Below are 21,884 nucleotides of genomic sequence, written 5' to 3'. Positions count from 1 at the left end.
TGGGAGACCCTACCAGGGGCATATAGCCCCAGACAACATAGCTCCTAGGTTCATTCGGGTACTCAAACCCCTCCACCACGGTAAGGTGGCAGTTCAAGGAGGGGATAATATTATTTTTATTTTATTTTTCGTGTTTGCAGTTATGTGAAAAACAAAACAAAAACAAAACAACAAAAAAACAATGTTACGGGCGTGACAGTTCTCCATTACGGACATGACTGCTCTGAAAGCGACTTTAAAAATTTCACAGAGACCTCAAACAGAAAGCACAAAGCCTTTCTTTAAGGTGAATTTCATTTTTTTTATTAATTGTATCTTAATTTTAATCAATGTTTCATCTGGATTTAATAAATAAGAAGTAAATATAGTAGAAAATAGATAATCATGACACGGAGGCGCGGGCGAGTGAACTGGACTCGTCTCATAAATGAACTGAAACTCAGCGTAAGGTATGCTACTTGCCTCACAGACCTGAGAAATATATAGAATGCTTGAAATGTCTACTTTTAAACAGAACAATTCAAAACGAAGGAAAACAGACTGCTTTCTGCTTATGAAATGTGCATTTGTCTCTGTCGTGTTCTGAGAAGATCGTGACGCATCGTCAACTTCATCTTTGCAGTCGACACAGAAAACACTTGTTTATTAATAAACAATTAAAATGTCTCCTTGCTATATTTGACATATTAATAATCATTACTTTTGCCAGTTCTTTGTGACAGCTTTTAGATGCTTTATTCGCAGCGCCACCCACATGTTGAACGAGTCACACCGCATCAGCACCGAAAACATGATTTTTTTAAAATCTAAAATCATGATACGAACCGAATCGTCAACCCAGTCTCTTAGGTTTGGTCTATCATTACAGCCCTAGTAAGAACACTGAGGCCACAGAGTGCTGCTCACTGACTGACCATATATTGTGTTGCCAAATTGCGTAAGACCCCTTTCCAGAACTCTCTGTGAAAGAGCGTTTCGCCGGGCGTTTCGCCTTTGGGTTTCTTGGTGTGAGATCCCAGCACGCACAGTGTTTTACATTGGGTCCCCTAGCGCAAGATACTTACGCAGTACGAGAGACCTCTCGTAAGAGAACGTACTCGGTTACTAACGTAACCTCGGTTCTCTCTAGAAGAGGGAACGAGTACTGCGTATCTTGCCGTGCATGCAACACGCTCTGGTTCGCTTCGGCGATGAAAAATCAGATATCAGCTGCCTCCGAGCCTTATTTATAGGCCTAAGCCACGCCCGTTTCGACGGGATGTGACGCAGTGACTCATTGGATGTGACGTCACGATAGGCCTCGCTCGGTAGGCTGATGCTGTTGCCGCAGAGCAGCCAATAGGCGCGCGAGCTGTCTCGCCTATGTCTGTATGCTGCCGCAACGCGTTTTACATTAATACAAAATTAAAGGATAATTTTTTGGCTTCAATATCTCGCGGAAAAGGGATTTTCCCCTAGCGTAAGATACTTACGCAGTACGAGAGACCTCTCGTAAGAGAACCCCTGATCGCTAGGTTTTCTCAGAGGAGGGCTGTGCTAGAAATGTGTCCATCTTGAACATAATCAGAATGATCAGCTAATAAGGGTAAATCGACTTACTCTGGTACACTGGAGGGAGCATCTGAGCGGTTTCCACAGTTGTACCGACAGGCTGTAGAAAGTTCTGATCGAATCACGTCCTCATGTTCTGATATCAAAGACGCGAAGGTCAACTTGAATGAAGTTCAACTGCCTTTGCAATATTTCACATTTATATTTTTTGTATAGATCTTATAGTTTTTTTACATGATTTGATATACAGTATATTTTTTATTATTTTGATTGGTTTGTTAAATACACACACTATATCTGTTTGATTATTGTATTATGTTTAATACAGTATCTCTTCAGTTTAAACCATAAACACGGGGTGTCCACTCAAGTGGACATCTGAAAATCTCTTTGAAAAATGTGTAAAAAATAAAAATAAATTCAAATTTTGTTTTTCATGCCCTAAGAATAAAAACACATAGTTATCATAATTCATGCATGAAAGGGTTAATACATTTATTTTCACTAACAATATATTCATGATTAAATTATGTATATCATCATCATGTCCATGCTAAACACACATGTGTTCACATAGCTATTCAATCGCCTCGTAAAAACAGAACACACACACAATAACACACTTTAGTAGGCTATATGAAGCGAATTTAATCACATGATGATGATGACGTTTTTATTGATGAATCACGTTATGTTTAGAAAGAGAAAGTTAAGAGGAGAAAATCAGGTGAAAATCAGGTGCACGATTGATAGATTCAGATTTTCGTCTATTGTTCCGTTTATTTTGACTCTATTATTGTGTTGAACGCGTAACAGCTCATCTTCAGATCTCTGTGATTTAACAGACGAGTCTTCTTCTCCGGTGAGTTTCTGTTCCTCGTTGAACACGACAGTCTGATTTATTATTTCTCTCACATGATTCGTGTGTTTCTGGGGAAAAAAATTATCCCGTAGTGTTTTATTTGAGTGTCTGTATTTTCACAGGAATGTTGACTATTATTGTCGCTGTACTGGTGAATCTCTTCATAGAGACTTCTGGTAAGAACATGTTCAATAATAATAATCTTTATTTCATATGGTGTCTTTAAACCAGCTTCTCAAGCCACTTTACACTATTAAACAGACATAATTTAGCACACATTGAGTGTGGTTTTAGGAACCCCAGCAAGAAGTGCGTTGTAATAGTCAATGTGTTAAAAAACAAAAGTATTAATAAGCCTTTCAGTCACAGGAAAAAAATAAAATAAGGCAAAGTAGCAATATTTCTGAAATGAAAAAGGGAATTCTTAACAGTATGGGTCAAAAGACAAACTCAAATCAAATATAAACTTCTAAAAAAATGATTTAGTTTGGAACAGAGCCATCTACGTTTAACATTAGTTTTTTTTTTTTTGTGATGGACATATGTATGTTTGCTAGTGTGTTGCAATAAAAAAGTGAGACATGCAACGTGGAACCAGCTCAGTGCAAAGCCCAGGTTACCTCCCATGCAACACTTGTCTTGCATATATATATATATATATATATATATATATATATATATATATATATATATCAGCGTAATGCCATGTTGGATCCATAGATATAAACAAACTGCTTCGGTGTGTCGCATAGACGTCGTTATCGTTTTGCTGCTCCCTCCCCGTTCTGTGATTGGATCCCTTTTTGAGGGGAAAATGGTTCATGGTGTGCAGGCTGCCTAGCAGAGAATAAAATCGCGCTGCGCTCTCAAGGCAGCATGGGGAAGCCCAGGCTACATACAAGTAATTAATTAGTGTTGTTGCCTCCTCCTCATTCCAAGTCTGGAAGGATAACAGATTTACTCCAGTTGATTGAGTATTCAGAAATATTTGATAATGAATCAATGAGTTTGATTGTTTCTTGTAATGATGATGAGGGGTCTTGCAGATACAGTAGTATATCAGCGTAAAGATTAATTTTATAGTGTATATTTGGTGTTTGAATTCCTTTAATGCGGCTGTTTTGACGAATAGCTGTTGCTAACGGTTCGATGAAAATGGTTAATAGTGAAGGGGAGAGTGGGCATCCTTGTCTTGTAATACATTAAGTTAAAAAGTCTTTGTGTGTGTTAGTGGAAGCGAGTCTACCTTTAAAGAAACCGGCCTGGAAAAAAGATGGGTCATCTGTGTTTGGGCCATATAGGTTCCAATTGTAATTGGGCTATTATTAATAGAAATGTTAATGATAATAAATCGTCCTTCAGGGTCTATAACAGTGGGGTTATGAACAAATGAGATTCTTTTACTATTAAAATGCATACACCTCTTTGTTTTGTGTTGTAGTGAGCCGAGAATAAATGGTTGTACTTCGATGATTTAATTTTTTATGATCTGATTCTGATAGATGTGTTTCTTGTAGAAGGCAAACGTCGGCTTGTAATTTATTTAGATGATTCAAAACTTTGATCTTCTTTGTCTGAGAACCAAATCCGCGAACATTCCAGGTTAAAAAGGTAACAGTTGACATGTTTTAGTGAAAACTAAACATAAACGTATATTGATATGTGGGCCTGTTAGTACACAGTATATGTAAGTGTGAGTGCATGAGTTTGAGCTGGTATGGCAGTATATATGTGTGTGTGCATAAGGCAATGTTGTTGGAGATTAACATAAATTCAAATACAAAAGTGACTCAATGTATACATAAGTAAAACAATAACAAAAACAGCAGAAAAAACTTAAATACATACATAGGGTGGAACATGGGCACAAAACCTAGGTGCTAAAATAAGAGCACATCTCGGATACAAAAATAAAAGAGAGAATGAAAGAGAGAGAGAATTTAGTTGCATTTGAGATTATGGCAGTTATTGACTCTGGGATGAAGAAGTGTTCAGAAAAGCCATGGAGTAATGTCCTTATCATGATATAACTGTTCATCTATATATAGTTTATCTACTGTAATTATTGCCTTTTTTCCTTCATTTATTTTGTTTTCGGATTGGGAAACTTTTTTCCCGTCGTTCGAGAATGACCTTTGGGTATTGTTCGTTGATTCCATAGTTTGTGCCTTTAAGTTCCTTGCCTTGCTTTTGAACCAGTTCTTTGTGTTTGTAGTGTTCGAATTTCACGATGATCAGTCGTGGTCGATTGTTATTGGTTTGAGATCTGATACGGTGCACACGGTGAAAAGTGATGGTCTGTACAGTTTCAGCTGGTAATTTGAGTTGTTTTATCATAAAGTGCTTGACTGATTTTTCGGGATCGTCTGGAGTTTGTTCCGGGATGTCTGCGAAAACTAAATTGTCTCTCATGCTGCTCGTTTGCAAGTCCAAAATGTTTTCTTTCATGGTTTTGTTTTCTACGACAACAGGAGTGAGTTGAATGGTAAGTGTGTTAACTGACTCCTTTAAAAAGTTATTTTCTTTAGTGAGAGTGTCTATTTGTTCTTGACTGAATTCCAAGCTGTGCCGTAGTTCCTGGAGTTCCTTGTGTATGACTTCAATTAATGCAATCCTGGTGTCAAGTCTGGAAAGTTTATTTTCAATTGAGAGTAAAATGTCGCTTACCCCAGAGCAGCACAGCGGTCTCGGTGATGTGGATGGTGTTATGCTTGGACTGGTAGCTAGGTGAATCGGGACGAGGTCTCTTGGAGTTTGGAGTGGGGTTATCTTTACTTTTTTTGTTGTGGTCTGATTTATCCCTGTTCATGGTGCTGCAGAATCTGTTGTGGTGCGCGTCGATATATTCTTCGAGATGATCCAGGTTGTATGACGTTATAGACCGGTTTAGGGAGCGAAGAGATATTTTTTCTATATATATAAAAAAGATATTTAAACTATTTATTTAGTGTTGTTTACAGTCAGACGGGAGTCGTGCACCGGGTCTCGTGAGGTCTCGCGTTACTCAGTTACGTTTAACATTAGTGAACCAGCTTTACAGAGCTGATGAGGAGAGACAATAAGCACAACCTCTTATCACTATTAAGGCTCATCCATGTTTATATAGCAGAAATACAATGTGAGAGAAAAGAACCATCCACATTTTGACCAGGATTAGATTGGATATAAATTTGAGTCTCATCTGCACAGAAGTGATCATTACGCCTGAGTGTTCTCAAGAGCAATCCAGGAGGATATACTGTATATAAATGATAAAAATTAAGGGGCTTAAAACCGAACCCTGAGGGACACCAGTCAATCTCAGACCTAAAACCACTCATAAAAACAAACTGGCAGCGGTCAGAGAGATAAGATCTAAACCAGGTTAAAATAGTCTCAGAAACACCAAAGACAGTTTCAAGATGGTTGAGTAAGAGCTTGTGATTGACAGCTTTGGATTTCATTCAGTTTTATGGCATATATTCCAAACACACTATTCCTGATAGATCAACAAATGTTGATATTTATGGAGTAGGCCTAAATCATATATGTGAACTCTTTCAATTGGATATTATGGCACTGGGTTACAATGCTCATACATGGAAGGTTATTAGGTCATTGTGACACCAACCAAGCTAACTCATTTTTGTTTTAAGAATGTTTTCCAAACATTCTGTTTTGGTTATGGAAATGTTTTCTTAATGTTAGAGCGTTTTCTAAAAGTTTAGTAAGATGTTCTTGAAACATTATTTCAACTTACTTTTTATCAACTATTTTTTCACTCATATTCATTGTTTCCTTGAATTCACTGCAATGACAAACAGAAAGCTGCTTAATTTGAAAGTGACTTCTGTGTGAGCTTTGCTTCATACATCGCTATGGACTTTTTTCATGTGAAATTTCCCTGAAATATCATTTCTATTATTTCCCTAATAGTCTTATTTATTTTATTTTTGTCACAAAAAATATAGGCTACAGATTTAGAAACACTGTGACTAGTAAATATAGCACATAAATACAGAATATAATGCATGTAATTACATTGGGTGTGTCTCTCTGTGTCTCTCAGAGTCGTTCACTGTTGTGGTTCCTCGTGATCAGACAGTGGCTCATGTCGGGTCCACAGTCACTCTGCCCTGCTGGATCTCTCCTCCTGAGAACGCTGAAGCTCTGGAGATCCGCTGGTACCGTCATGACCAGTACAGCAACCCTGTTCTCTTCTATCAGCATGGGAAGATCCAGGACGTCCAGGAGGAATCGTTCAGGAACCGAAGCTCACTGACTCTGTGGTCAGATCTGTCTGGTGGACTGAAGGATGGAGACGTCTCTCTACGCCTGGAGAAACTCAGGATTCAGGATGAAGGTTCATTTCACTGTTATGTCAGTGGAGAAAGTAAATATGACAGTGGAGAGGTGTTTCTCAAAGTCACTGGTGAGTCAAAAACTATATTATACAATGTATTGTTTTTATGGATCTAGAACTCATTAAAGGAATAGTTCACCTATTGTGTTGCATGAGTAGGCTTTTCTCCAGATTTCAACCACTATAACTCTGAAACTAATGGAATATCAAACACATATTTTTGCAGCATAATGCTGCCATCATTTTCCAAAGAAATTTTCAACCCAGCAATCAGGGAATGTTCTCATTACTTTTGCTAATGTTCTGGCAATGTTCTCTCAAAATGAATATTCTTTAAAAAAAATTCTAGTAACAATAGAATATTTGTTAAACTTTATCTGGTCTAATAATGCTAATGTAAGGTTAGCACAAAAACGTTATTTATACATTGTTTGTAGAAGGTTTAATAAATGTCCCGATAATGTTGGGAGAAAACGTTCTTAGAACAACATTTTTTGAAAATCCTTTAAACATTTAGAATGACAACTAACTTCAAGTGAATAAGGCTGTGATTGCTGTTTTAAAAGAACATCCTTGGGACATGGGAAAGTTCTTTAGCCTGTCCCATAGTAATTGTTCCTAACTTTTCTCTTAAATTTATGTAAATGTTATGCAAGTGTTAGAATAATAATAATAAAAAAACATGAAATCATGAAATCACCACATATTGTCATTAGTATGAATGTTTTCATAATGTTGTCAGAAAACATTATTTGAACATCATTCTTCAAACGTCCATTAACTATCAAGCTTCACTAATGGTTACACAGCAAAACCCCCTGTATTTCATTAACCCTGCTCGTCACCTTTATTTCTATAGCGCTTAATCTTTGTGAAAGTTTTCAGTCTTTTTTCCTACAAAAAATTGACAACATTTATCAGTCGTTTTCTTCTACTGCCACTACTCCTTCAACTCCATATTTGATTGGTTGTCCGCTAGACACTTTTTCACTCACTACTACATCTGTGGTTGAAAAGATGATTAACAAATCAAATTCTACCTCCTGTACACTTGATCCTATTCCTACATACCTTCTAAAAACTCATTTGTCTTTACTCATTCAACCTATTACCCACCTTATTAACAGGTCTCTTGTTTTTGCTCTTCAAAAACTGTTCGGAATCTGGGAATTTTGTTCGACCCCACGCTCAGCTTTCACTCACACATTAGTCAGACTGTCAAATCTTGCTTCTTTCACCTGCGGAATATTGTTCGTATTCGCCCCTCTCTTACCTTTATAGATGCGGAAATTGTTATTCATGCTTTCATCACTTCCAGACTGGACTTCTGTAACTCATTATACAGCGGACTACCCACCAAAGCAATACACCGCCTTCAAATGGTACAAAACTCTGCTGCACGAGCCCTCACATATAATAAAAAATCTACCCACATCACTCCTATCCTTCACCAACTGCACTGGCTTTCCGTAATAAACCGCATCCAATTCAAACTGTTAATCCTAGTGTATAAAGCCTTACATGGCCCGGCACCCAAATACCTTGTTGATTTGGTACAGCCATACGTTCCAACTCGGGCCCTTAGGTCCAGCACTGAAAACCTACTTGTGGTACCCCGGGTCAGACTCTCTACGGTGGGCGGTAGGGCTTTTAGTGTTGTTGGCCCTAAGCTTTGGAATAAGCTGCCCCTGAATCTTCGTGCGACCGACAACATCCGGACCTTCAAAAAACTACTCAAAACTCATTTTTTCAAGCTTGCCCAATAAATAAGTATCCTCAACACCGTTTTCTTTTGTTCTCCACTTTCTTAGTTCTATTTGCTACATACTCTGTCATATTTGTATACTTTGGGTAAATAGTACAATGTGTTTTTCTTTGATTCTTGTCAATTAGTTTCATGCTTGTTTCCATCTGTTTGTCTGTAATAAGCAGATGGCCTTTGTATCTGTTTGCTTGCTGTTTGTCTGCTATTTGTATTGCATTGTGAAGCGACCTTGGGTTCTTGAAAGGCGCTATATAAAATAAACATATTATTATTATTATTATTAATACAATACAGATTATTTCAAAGCAGCTTTACAATGATTACAGGAAAATTATGCATTTCGGCTGTTCAGCTGAAGTCAGTTCAGTGTTGATTTAATTCCGTTGTAAAGACCTTAAATTATTAAATTACTTCATTTAATCTATAATGCAGTTCTGAAAAAAATTATGTCATCAACCAGACTATGGTAACCTTGGGATAAGGATGAGACAGACAGACTAATATTAGCGTAGCGTAAGAGCTCACTCAAGTACTGGGAAGCTAAAACATTTAGTGCTTTGTAAGTAATCAGCAATATTTTAAAATTTATACAGTGTTTAATAGGGAGCCAATGCAGTGTTGACAGAACTGAGCTAATATGGTCATACTTCCTGGCTCTAGTAAAAGATTCTGCGTTTTGGACCAGCTGTAGTTTGTTTATTAAGCGTGCAGGGCAACCACCCATAATAGCATTACAAAAATCTTGAACTAACTCTTCCGCATTTGTCATTGAGAGCAAATGTCGTAGTTTAAATAAATTTTTACGATGGAAGAATGTGGTTTTACAGATGCTAGAAACATGGCTTTCAAATGAAAGATAGGTATCAAAGAGCACACCCAGGTTCCTAACCGACGACGAAGACTTGACAGAACATTCATCAAGTGTTAGACAGTATTTTAGGTTATTACGTGCTGAGCTTTTTGGTCAAATAATTAGAAACTCTGTTTTTTTCCTTCAGAATTAAGTAGTAGAAAATAATTAATTTCTACCCAATTTTTTTTTATATCAGCTATGCATTCCAATTATTATTATTTTTTTTTAATTGGTAAGTTTCATCGGGGCGTGAAGAAATATGGAGTATCATCAGTATAACAGTGAAAACTAATTCCATGTTTCCTAATGATATCTCCTAAGGGTAGCATGTACAGGGTGAACAGCAGCGGTCCTAGTACTGAGCCTTGTGGTACGCCATACTGAACTTGTGATTTAAAACTTTCTGGTCTCACACAGATATCTTCATCTTTTCAGTGTTAATGCACTACAGTGATATCACAATAGCTGGTACTGTTTTTTTTTTTTTTTCTTTTCATTAATGCTTCATAATTGTTGAATTTAAGCCTATCATGAAACTACAGAAAAAGCAGTTGTTTAAACCGCTTAAATGCAGTAATTTGACTATCATTAACCCTCTGGAGTCTGAGCTGTTTTCTGGGCCCTTGAGATGTTCTGACATGCTCTGACATTTGAGCTTTTTTCAGTTATTTATAAACATGTTAATGGCAAAGGTGTAAATTCACTCTATATAGCACAAACAGGGCTACCAAAATATCTGATCAACATGCATGTATATGTTTGAATTTTTAAGAGAATAATGTTTATGCGTGGTTATTGGAAAAAATAAAAATGAAAGTTGCAGAAATAAGACCACAAAACACATACTAAATATGTGTAAATAAGACTTTTGACTAATGATTTGTGTAGCTTCGAGTTCTGGCTTTGTGTGAAAATCATCCTGCAAATTATGTGAAAATCATCCTGCCTCATCGTTCTCATAAAACAGTACATTGATTTGAACTTTCTAAAACAGTTTTTTTGTCAGAAGAGGTTTATGCATGGGAGGGGTGGCCCATCAATATTAATGGCCCAATGGCCATCAATATTAATGAGATTCAGACCAGGGGTGTGACATACACTCTTCCAGTGGCTAATGGGCCATCAAGTGCCTGAACAAAGAGGAGATTCAAAGGTTTTGTTTTTCAATCTGTTTTATTGTAATTCCTCTATGTGGAGGAACTAAATGTTCTAAATTTGCTCTAAGCAAATCAAATGTGAGCAAAATAAATTAATCAGTCTGCTATAAACAAAGCAATTGTGAGCGATAAACAAAAGTAAAGGCAGGTATCTCACAGTAAATTCCTGTGCCCCGTTTATATGCGGGCTACAAGTAAATCAAATATGAGCAAAATAAATTAATTAGTCTGCTATAAAGCTGCAGTCATATTCCTAAAAAAAAAAAATATTTAGCATACATTATCCAAAGCAAACTGATGGGCAATTAATTGTTATGGACGCACAATCTATGTATATATCTGTTGATGGTCAGACCCTCAGTTTCCACAACTCCGGCCGAGGATTGAATATTGAGCCTTCTTCCTGGCCACAACAGGGCTAATAGAAGTAGACTGACCCCATCCCGACCCCACACTTTTCTTTGTGTTGAGCCTCAACCCCACCTCTGAATGTGGGCAAGGACGACATCTCGATGCCGAACTGACAGCTCCTGTGAATGGGCCAGAATAAGCCAGTCGTCTATATAATTCAGCACCCGGATGCCCTGAAGCCTCTGCGATGCTAGAGCTGCATCCATGCACTTGGTGAATGTGCGACGGGAGAGATCTAGGCCAAACGGAAGAACCCGATATTGGAACTCTTCACCCCCGAAAGCGAACCTCAGGAACCTCCTGTGAGATGGATGGATATGTGGCTTGGGTATGGGTCCTTTAGATCTATCGTGACAAACCAATCCTCAGATTTGATCTGACTCACAATGATGGAAATAGTAAGCATCTTTAACCTGAATCTCCTCAGAGACCGATTCAAGTGCTTTAGATCTAAAATTGGACACAACCCTCCATCCTTCTAGGGAACTATGAAGTTGCTGCTGTAGGACCCGGAATCCCTGTCTGATGGAGGAACATGTTCAATTGCCTCGTTTACCAGCAGGGAGTTTACTTCCTGTTCCAATACCCGACTCTGCTCTGGGTCAACTGCAGTCCACACCACCCTGCTGGATTGATCGATCTGCAGCCTGTAACCCTTTTCTATTGAATGCAGGACCCAAGGAGAAATATTCGGCAGGTTTTGCCATGCTTTGAAATATTCTACTATATTTGAAATATTACTGTATACTGCACCCCTGTCCGAAATTCAGAACGGAAGGGGACACACATCAGATGCGTGTACACTGCTTGGGAGTGCAGCACACTCAGGCAGATCTCGAGGGAGCCTGTGCAGATTGTGAAAGGTTGCCGATCTGAGTGCTGCACTCCCGTCTGGCCATTTTCAGTGACGATGGTCAGGCTTGCGTTCCCTGTGGTTCGGGTCCGGGCGAGGCGTCTCAGATCACGGGGTTCCCAGATGGAGTTGACAGAGGACCCTGAGACTGCTGAGGCACTTTCTCAGGCTTCCTTTGCCAGCTCTGATGTTCTCCCTCCTCGTGTGGAATCCTTTCACAAAATGCACTGGCTCCCTCCAGAGCTGCCTGAGCGTGCTGCACTCCCAAGCACTGTACACACATCTGATGTGTGTCCCCATCAGTCAGGGGCGGACTGGCCATCGGGAGCACCGGGACATTTCCCGGTGGCCTGACGGTCGTTCTGGCCTGCCGGCTGCTGCTGTGCAGATCATCAGCCTGGCATGTGATAGGCTGGTGTGCAACTACGAATGCAGACGCAGCAAGCTGCTGCAAAATCCCAGCCATATTCGCCAGTAAGGGAACAGGTCGGTCAAGATTACATTTACATTATATTTATAAAAATTTGGCATTGGGGTGTGCGATATGACGATTTTTGATCGTGGACGATTAAAATGTCTCCATGATCTTCGTCGTGCATTCTATCAGTTGCTGTTCTGGCGCCTGAACAACGCGACGTACACGCTGCGGAACGGGACACTGCAGTTTACAAAAGTTCATAATGTGCATGTGCTTTAATGCCCTGTCGGTTAAACATTTAATTCGCGTGCTGATGCGCTGTTCTAACGTGTGTGTTTCTCAGCGCGTACACGTGAAGCTCAAATGCACTAAAAGCCCGTCTACCAGCGCCTGGATACTGGACTAAGTTATCTTTTGAGTCTTATTGTACTAATACTGTCAAATACACACAAGGTTTACATAAACAAAGTCGGTGATGTCTAAAGTGAACGCAAACTTGAGAAAATTGAGAGAAAATCTGCTTGTCTAATGCGTGTATAATAGACGCGTCGCGCGCAGCTCTTAAAGAGACAGTAGTAATAGTAAACACGCTGCCACTTCTCCTTAAAGGGATAGTTCACCCCAAAATAAAAATTCTCTCATTATTTACGCACTCTAATGTTATTCCAAACCTGTATTAATTTCCTTTTAATATTTTCTAATATTTTTCTAATATTAATATTTTGAAGAATGTGGCTATCCAAACAGTAGCTGGTCCCCATTGACTTCCATAGGAGAAAAATATACTAGTGAAGTCACTGGGGTTCATCAACTGTTTGGTTACCCACATTCTTCCAAATAACTTTTATTTTCAACAGAAGAAAGAAACTTATTCGAGTTTAAAACAACTTGAGAGAGTAAATTATGACAAATAGCATTTTTAGGAGAACTATCCCTTTAATGTTAATAAAACAACAAAATGCAAAGAGAAAATCACTCACTGCTCTTGACTGATAACTTTTAATAGTAGCTTTAATAAGTATCAATGTATAATTTATACATTGAAGTCTATGTTTTGTTTTATTTTCATATTTGTTATTTTTGTTATTTTAATTACTTTCTTCAATGCTACTGTTAAATACACCTACTGAAGCTGAAAACATAAAGCACTGTTTATTTAATTTGTATATTAAGTTGTGTATGAGTAATGTGTATCTTTGATCTTAATATTTAATAACAAAGAAAATGACAAAAAAAAAAATATCTACACCCCTGTCTGCTATTCTTTTTTATTTTAATATTTTGTTACCTAAGGCTTTGTTTTTAAAATATGGACATTAGTTTGGCTGTAATGCTCAGTCACAAAATAGTAAAACCAACATTAAAAAAAGAATCGTGATAAAATCGTGAATCGTGATTTTTCTGAAAAAAATCGTGATATTATATTTTTGGCATATCGCCCACCCCTAGAGTTGAGCACTGAAAATACATAAAATGTAAATATTTCAACATGTGAATGTGTCTCTTATTATCTCTTTTAAAAAGCCAATTTTCTATTTGTCATTGGTTTGGTAGTATAAATGGTGTATTCCTAGTGAGTTTTTAAGGGTTATTTTTTTATTCATTTATATTGCATCTGGTAGTCTACCTGTTACATTAATAGGGTTAGCCTACAAGTTTATCAGTCCAGTAGATTACATGAATAGGGTGGTGGTGACTGCAGCAGCAGAGGTGGCCTGGCAGTGGAGTCAAATTCCTGGCCTGAATTATTGTCCCAGTCCGCCACTGCCATCAGTTATGAATCTCGGACAGGGGTGTACACCTCTTTTAAATGATTTTGCCATGTTTGCTGATAATATACAGGCTTGTTTGACAGAAAACACCAAATAAGATAAAGACAAAGACAGAGAGTGCTTGCTGAAGAGCAGAAAGCTAACTCTGTTGTGTGTGTCGGCATCCCTTTCTAGCTTCTGTATATGCCGTCACACATTACGTCATGATGCAAAAACAATCAAGATTGGCTCAAGCCCTATTCGGACGGGATTAACTTTACAAGGGTAGAAAGAGTAATGTAATTTTACCACAGGACGTCTGTAATCTTCTTTCTGATCTGAATGGCATGTGGAAAACACTTGCGTTTTTTCCCAGCGTCTAGAACGCAACTGAATTCTTTTCAAGCGTCTCCATATTTGAAAAACTGCGGAAAACTACTTTTACACAAGAAATACCAAAATATTTACATACATGTTTACAGAGGGTCTATTCGCACGGGATTACAGTTTTTCTCGATTGCTTAAACACATTTGCCCACTCTGACATCACATTTTCAAAACAGTTAACACACAGGATAAAACTGAAGCTCAATGGCCAAAACATTAACCCTCTGGGGTCTGGGGTGTTTTTGGGGTCCTTGAGATGTTCTGACATGCTCTTACATTTGTGCTTTTTTCAGTTGCTTATAAACATATTAATGGCAAAGGTGTAAATTCACTCTATAAAGCACAAACAGGGCTACCATTATATGTGAGCCACGTGTATGTACATGTTTTCATTTTTGAGAGAATAATGTTTATGCATGGTTATTGAAAAAACTAAAAATGAAAGTTTCTGAAATAAGGCCACAAAACACATACTAAATATGTGACAATAAGACTTTTGACTAATGGATGTCATCACCTATTTTATTTTCTTCAAAATGATGTGAAAATCATCCTGCCTAATCATTCACATAAAACGATACATTGATTTTAGTTTTGTGAAACACTTTTAGTTTGGAAAGCCAATATGCGGATGGGGTGTAAACGCTCCAACAGCATCATGCATATTTAGTAGTTCACACCTGATGAGATAATGCCCCTGCATACTTAATGAGCCATTCATTCAGGTGTGTCACCTAAAGCTGACTTAAATATACAAGCTCCATAAAAAAGATCATTCTAGGAGAAAATTTCAGATGGAATTTAGAGGCTTTTGCATCTGAATTCTTCATATACACACACACACACACACACACACACACACACACACACATATATATATATATATATATATACACACACACACACACATATATATGCATACACATACATATATATACAGAATACACACTACCAAATTGGTTCACAGTTGGAAGCATCGCAATTTTATTTTTTTTTTCCACAAATTGTGCTTGCAAATTGTATAATATCCAAGGTAAACATGTCTAGTAATTGTGCAGTTAATTCTCATACTGCATTTTCAGTTTTGGAATATTTATCCTCTCCCCAAATTTGTCACTAATAAAACACAATACAAATTATTTAAAGAAAAAAAAATATATTTACCTTTTAATAGTTTGTTTACATCTACCTTGTAAATATATATTTTTTATTAAAAAGGTTACAATTACAACAACAATTCAAGTGTAATCTTTCTTTGTAAAAACTAAAGTATACAAAACGTATTATTTGATGACTTTATTTTTAACAAAACATACTATATTTAACATATGAGCAAAATTGGCAAACAAAAGCTTATTTGATGTGGCAGTCTATTGTACAGTAAAAACTTTATAATCTATTCAAAACTAGTCAACGTCTTTCAAAACTAAAGTATACATTTTATCATACGTATTTCAAAGTAAAGGATTCATTAGTTAGTTGACTTTATTTTTGACAAAACACATACAGCATATATTCCTCATCTCAGTATAGCAATAGAGTTTGCTAAAAGCTGTTCATTCAATACAGCAGTATTTGAAAATCGATCATGTTTTGTAAAATTACATTTATATTTGCATTTGTCAAAACCTAGACACTTTTAAACATCAAAATGACATTTATTAATATGTATTTGTGTCAAAATGACATATAAACAGATTTTCCTGTTCAATTTTGCTTGGAAACGCTTCCAAGGCGCTTGCGTGTCGCGTGAGAAATAGGCGTCGGTTCTATTTCTAGAATGCACACGTTTTCCACGCGGCTCGTGCCGCGCCTGAGACGCGGCCTAACCCCTCATTTACATTGCACACGCGCATTACGGCTGCGACAAGGTTTTATTCCGTCCTCCACGCGGTGCCAACTCACACCGGGAGCATGTCATAAGCGGAGCGACTGGATGCGTGAGACCACGTGATTTGCCTGTCCGACGTGTTTTTCTGATTTTGGGGTTTAACTTTCTACCATACAATCTATGGTTTCTACCAAGGATATTGGTGTGTAATACGTTTGGGAGTTTGCACAGGGTGTTTATTTTGAATTTGACAATGTTTTTTTACTTTTATTTTGTATTTCCGGTGCGACTTGGACGCGCGTCCGTCAAAAATAGACTAGGCGCCTATATTTAGCGAAGCGGCGCAGAGAGCCGCTTCCGGGAAGCTTCTGAAATGCGCCGCGCCGCGGCCGGTGTAAACACAAGCATTGACTAGAATGGGTGCTATCAGCTCCGGTAGCCGTGTCGCAGCCGTAATGCGCCGCAGATGTGTGCGGTGTAAATGAGGGGTTAAGTGTAAATGAGGGGTTATCCAGCGGATGTGGGCGTTTCACAGGTTTGTATGGATCGCCTCACATTTGCGTTTGTATAGCGCGGTCTCCGTGGGCGGAGTCACATTAAATCTTAATTAGCTGAGATGAGAACGACTGACATCTCTCTCTTTACATACATATTATATAAACTGTGAATTTTTGTTTTTTTATAAAAATTACTTCATTTAAAAGAAGAGAATTCAAGCTTCATGCCTGTGTGTCTGTATGCCTGTTTGACTGAGTATTCGCTGAGTTACAGTTTATTTTCGGACGCGTTTCAGAATTGACTTCACTGACGGAGAGTAGGCAGAACTCGCATCATGTTTATTTTTCTTTATTTGGCAAAAAGCACAACACTTTGTTTTTATTATGAGTATACGCACGATAGCCAACCCCAGGGGGTTAAAAACATGCAACATAAGCAACTATTTACATCAAACACCACAACTTGTGGACAAATTAATTTATTATTTTAATCAATCATTACACAATGGACAACAAAATACAGCCATCAGTATGAAATATGATACTTTATAAACTCAAATGGATACTGGAAAAAAAGCTACCAAATTAAACTTAAGGGTGGAAATACCTTTAAAAATAAAATATATATATATATATATATTTTTTTTTTTCACATTTAGTCTATTCATTCTCGACGATTATGCTGCAGGTTCTCATCAACATTGCATTGAATGTTTTCCCTTGCAATGCACCGATGGAAATACCTCCTTGCATGGCGTATCCATCCCTGGCAGTCCTCTGCACCTATTGCCAGGCAACCAGCATTCATTGCCTCCAGGAGGGGCATCTGGTCATATGGCCGGTGATCATACTACTTCCATCAAGCAGAGAAGAACTCCTCGATTGGGTTTAGAAAAGGCGAGTATGCAGGGAGGAATTGTATCATAATATGAGGCTGTGCTGCAAACCATTCGTTCACAAGGCGAGAGTGGTGGAAAGCCACATTGTCCCAAATTATGACATACAGAGTCATGCCAGGCCTCAACAGCTCTCTCTCTTCGGGTGGAATCAGTATTTCTTTCAATGCATCAAGAAATGTGATGAGGCGTTCTGTATTGTATGGGCCAATAGTTGGTATGTGACAAAGGACCCCATCATTGGAGATGGCAGCACACATGGTGATACTGGCACCCCTCTGACCTGGCACTGTGACAGTGGTCCTCTGCCCAATGATGTTCCTCCCGCGTCTCCTCACTTTACAGAGGTTGAAGCCTGCTTCATCCACAAAAATGAATTTGTGATGTGCCCCTTCAGCTTCAAGCTCCATTATTCTCTAAGAAAAAGAGCAAATTCATAAAGCAAATTATTCCAGTCGCATGCAACTATGGTAAACAAGGTATTACAATAAAAAATCTGTACCTGCACATACTGGAATCGTGCCTCCTTTACGATGTCAGAGTTTCTTTGAAATGGAGCTCTGTACAGCTGCTTCATTCCGACATGGTTTCGTTTAAGGACTCGATCTATAGTTGCCAAACTCACACTGTTTAAATTTCTAAATGCTCCCTGATCTGCAGTTACTGCTGCCTGGATTTCACACAGTCTGATTGCATTGTTTGCCACTACCATATCTACAATGGCAGACTCCTGTTCAATACTAAATATCTTTCCTCTGCCACCAGTGTGTGGTAATGTGTGGATTCTATAGAGGTACTTTTTCCGGACCTTTTTACTGAAGGTAAAAGTCGCCGTAATCTTTACTGACATTGTCCGTGATTATTTCTGAGATGCCCATTCGGACGGGACTAAAATCACAGAGAAGCTCTGGTAATTATTACTTTACCCCACCTTTCCGTGTTAAACTAGTCCCGTCCGAAGTGTTGTTCTGATGCAGTGCGATTTTCCTTGAAAGGGAACTGGATATTTTAAAGTTACCATAACCAACACAGAATTTTTGGAAAACGTTCTTAGAACAAACATTTGTTTGCTGGGAAGCAGCCTTCATTAATCCAATAGAGATTGCATTTACCCAAAGAAATTAAAAATATAGATACAAAAAGCAGAAAAATGCTGGGAGTGCTTCTTGGGTGTAAAAGTGTGTGAGTACCTCCGGTGCTCTTCAGTGAAGGGATCCACATATATCTTAAGATAAAGGACTGAGGCACGCAGGAGGATGAAGGTTAAAAAGCCTTTATTAATCCATGGCTAGTCTAATAAAATGCAAACATACGAACATTGACCATACAGAAGGACTAGATGCGCTATCCCATTACTTGGAAAAGAGACATTCAGAAAAAAATGCCCCCTTCTTCCTTCATCCTTAAGCTGGCAAAATTAACTTTATAAAACAATGTTTCAAAATAAATTCTTTAAACAGAAAAAGGGTACAGCAATGGGAGCGTGTTTTGCACCCAACTATTCAAATCTCTTTATGGGAACTTGGGAAGAAATATTTGTATATTCTGATCGTAATATTTTTGCTAATAAAATGATATGGTGGGGAATATATATTGATGATATCATTCTGTTTTGGTCTGGTTCAGAAACCGAACTGCTTCAATTCCATTCATATCTGACCAACACTAACAGAAGCTTGAAGTTTAGCCTTGACTTTTCCTCATCTGAAATAAATTTCCTAGGTCTTAAAATCACTAAAAAAAGCTAATGGAGATTTACATACATCTATTTTTAGAAAAACAACTGATCGCAATACAATCCTTAGAGTAGATAGCTTCCATCCATCATGGCTAAAAAATAATATCCCTTTTGGCCAATTCCAAAGACTTAAACTTATCTGTGACACAGAAGAAGAATTTGAAAGAAATGCTCAAGATATGTGATTGATTACTGATCTTAACAAGGAAGTGATCTGTTTGTCAAACACTTCAAGCCCTGACGAAGGCCTTGCTGGCTGAAATGCATAGGCATGTTTTTATTTTATTAGACTAGCCATGGATTAATAAAGGCTTTTAAACCTTCATCCTCCTGAGTGCCTCAGACCTTTATCTTAAAATGTAAAATATACTTGCACAGTGTTTGTAGAACGTCTGTCTCTTCTCTTCCAGCTTTAGGATCCGCTCCTGTCCTGTTTCCACAGCCTCTGGATGATGGACGTATGAACATCAGCTGTAAGTCCAGCGGCTGGTATCCAGAGCCGGACGTCACCTGGATGTCAGATGAGCGAACGGCTCTCCGTCCTGGAGGAGTGTCTCGCAGTCGTGGAGCAGATGAGATGTTCTCTGTCCACAGCTGGACGGCCGTCTCTCACTCGGACACTCAACTGGTCTCATGTTCAATGTCTCTCAAGACTGGAGAGTTTAGAGAAGGAAGATTGAACATACAAGCCATCATCTCTTCAGGTCAGAGAACATCTTAGAACAGTGTTCTTCAACCCTGCACCTGAAGGACCCCCAACACTGCACGTTAACCCATGTGATAATGAGCTGATGAATTGAATCAGGTGTGTTTGATTAGGGAGACAAAGAAAACGTGCAGTGTTGGGGATCCTTCAGGAGCAGGGTTGAAGAATACTGTCTTAGAGCAAACATATTTGTAGATATCCGAAAAAAGGTTGTGTTCACAGGCAATGCGGTTGTGAGTTCCGAAAATTGTGAGTTTGGTTAGTCAAATTAAATTTTACATTTTTCAATCATACAATTAAAAATGAAATCCCATCCTATATTTAGTTCTCAATCCTGTTTCAGAAGAAAAATGGATTATGATTATGAATATATAATTAATTTATATATTTTGAAGATATTAAGATTGATCTGGTTTGTCTTCCTCAGTTCCACCAAATTCCTCAGATCCATGGAAAGCTCTTTTCTTCACCGTTCTCATCTGTGCTCTTCTGGGTTTGACTGGGCTGATCCTGTACAAATACAGACATAAACTAACAGGTACAATCTGGTTAAAAGATTAAAATTATTTCATCTTTAAAAGCTTTTTTTTGCGGGTATTTTATGTGTTGATTTGTTTATTTTTATCTTTCTTTCAGGGAAGAAAACAGGTAAAGAAGGTAATTAAACTACACGTATTTCATTTTAAGATCCAAAACACATGTGAATCCACTTAACAGTAAAATTTATTATGGTTTACAAATTCTGGAGTATTTGTGGAAACAATTAATAATTAAATCTTCAAAATGAAATTTTCTCTCATTTTAGTTTGTGACGATGAAACTATGGAGCGTCTGACAAGAGAAGGTACCTGAAGAAATATCCAATATCAGCAATAATATCTGACGCTATCCACTAAACTTCAAACAAATGCTCATGTGTATTTTGTAGCAGAAATCTTATACCAGAACACATTTCCAGATAATAGTAATAACTGTATATGTCCACAATTACAGCTGTAGTTTTCTTTTTCTAAAACCTTGAACTATTTGTTTTTTAATTAAGATGAGGGAGACAAAATTACAGAAGAACTGAAGAAAGATACAGGTATTTTATGATGATATCTCAGTTATATATGCATACACTGTACAGTATTTGTAAAGCTTGTTTTTTGTTCCATCCTTTCCTCTTTTCTCTCCCGCTTTGCTCCAATCTCAGACTGATTAAAGACGAATAACGATAAACAAACAAATAAAATAACAGTGCTGCCCAATCCTGGAGATCTGCTTTCCTGCAAAGTCCATCTCTACCCCATATCAAATAATGAATGAACACTTGATAATCACAGATGGTGTGTTGGAGGAGGCTGGAACTGAACTCTGCAGGAAGATCTCCAGAAACAGGAGAAAGCTCTCCTGACCTAAAATCTCTCATTTTGCTTCAGAGTTTATAGTTGAAATGTTTACATTTTCACAATCTATAAATCCAATCATACCATTTCTAAAACATTTTGATTGTATAAGGTAAATGAGGGGGTTAAACACAGAAGCCACAGTGCATTCAGAGAAACACCAAATCACGAGGCAGATGTGATGGAAATCATTCACTTTATGACTGTAGAATTCATAACCTCAGCAAACACTGATACAGCACTTTTCATTTCTTATTTTAAGATATAATTGATAATTAAGAACATCATCATTTCAAACCAATCTGATCTGAATGTCTTGAAAGACTGACACAACTAAAGTAATTCCTGGATGAAAGGATGAACACTAAGAGCAGTGTGGTGTATTTATGAGGCTAGAATGACCTTTGACCCTGAGCCTAAGAAGCGTAACTGACAGCAATACAAGTTAATATCTAAAAGAGATTCTGCCTGAAAGAGT

General features: G+C 37.9%; 1 protein-coding gene across 1 annotated transcript; it reads left to right on the top strand.

The window, feature by feature from the left end:
* Positions 1–5,991: 5,991 nt before the first annotated feature.
* Positions 5,992–21,414, top strand: LOC308685937 (butyrophilin subfamily 1 member A1-like; the record flags this gene model as incomplete). Its single annotated transcript, XM_081358078.1, has 6 exons — positions 5,992–5,998; positions 6,462–6,824; positions 19,723–20,016; positions 20,446–20,556; positions 20,655–20,675; positions 21,344–21,414. The coding sequence occupies 6 exons, from the start codon at positions 5,992–5,994 to the stop codon at positions 21,412–21,414; spliced, it is 867 nt and encodes a 288-aa protein (XP_081214204.1).
* Between the last annotated feature and the right edge of the window lie 470 nt (positions 21,415–21,884).

This window comes from Scardinius erythrophthalmus (assembly GCF_964197995.2).
Source record: "Scardinius erythrophthalmus genome assembly, chromosome: 2".
Classification (NCBI taxonomy): domain Eukaryota; kingdom Metazoa; phylum Chordata; class Actinopteri; order Cypriniformes; family Leuciscidae; genus Scardinius; species Scardinius erythrophthalmus.
The sequence above is the reverse complement of the archived record's forward strand: the minus strand, read 5'-3'. Positions and strand labels throughout refer to the sequence as shown.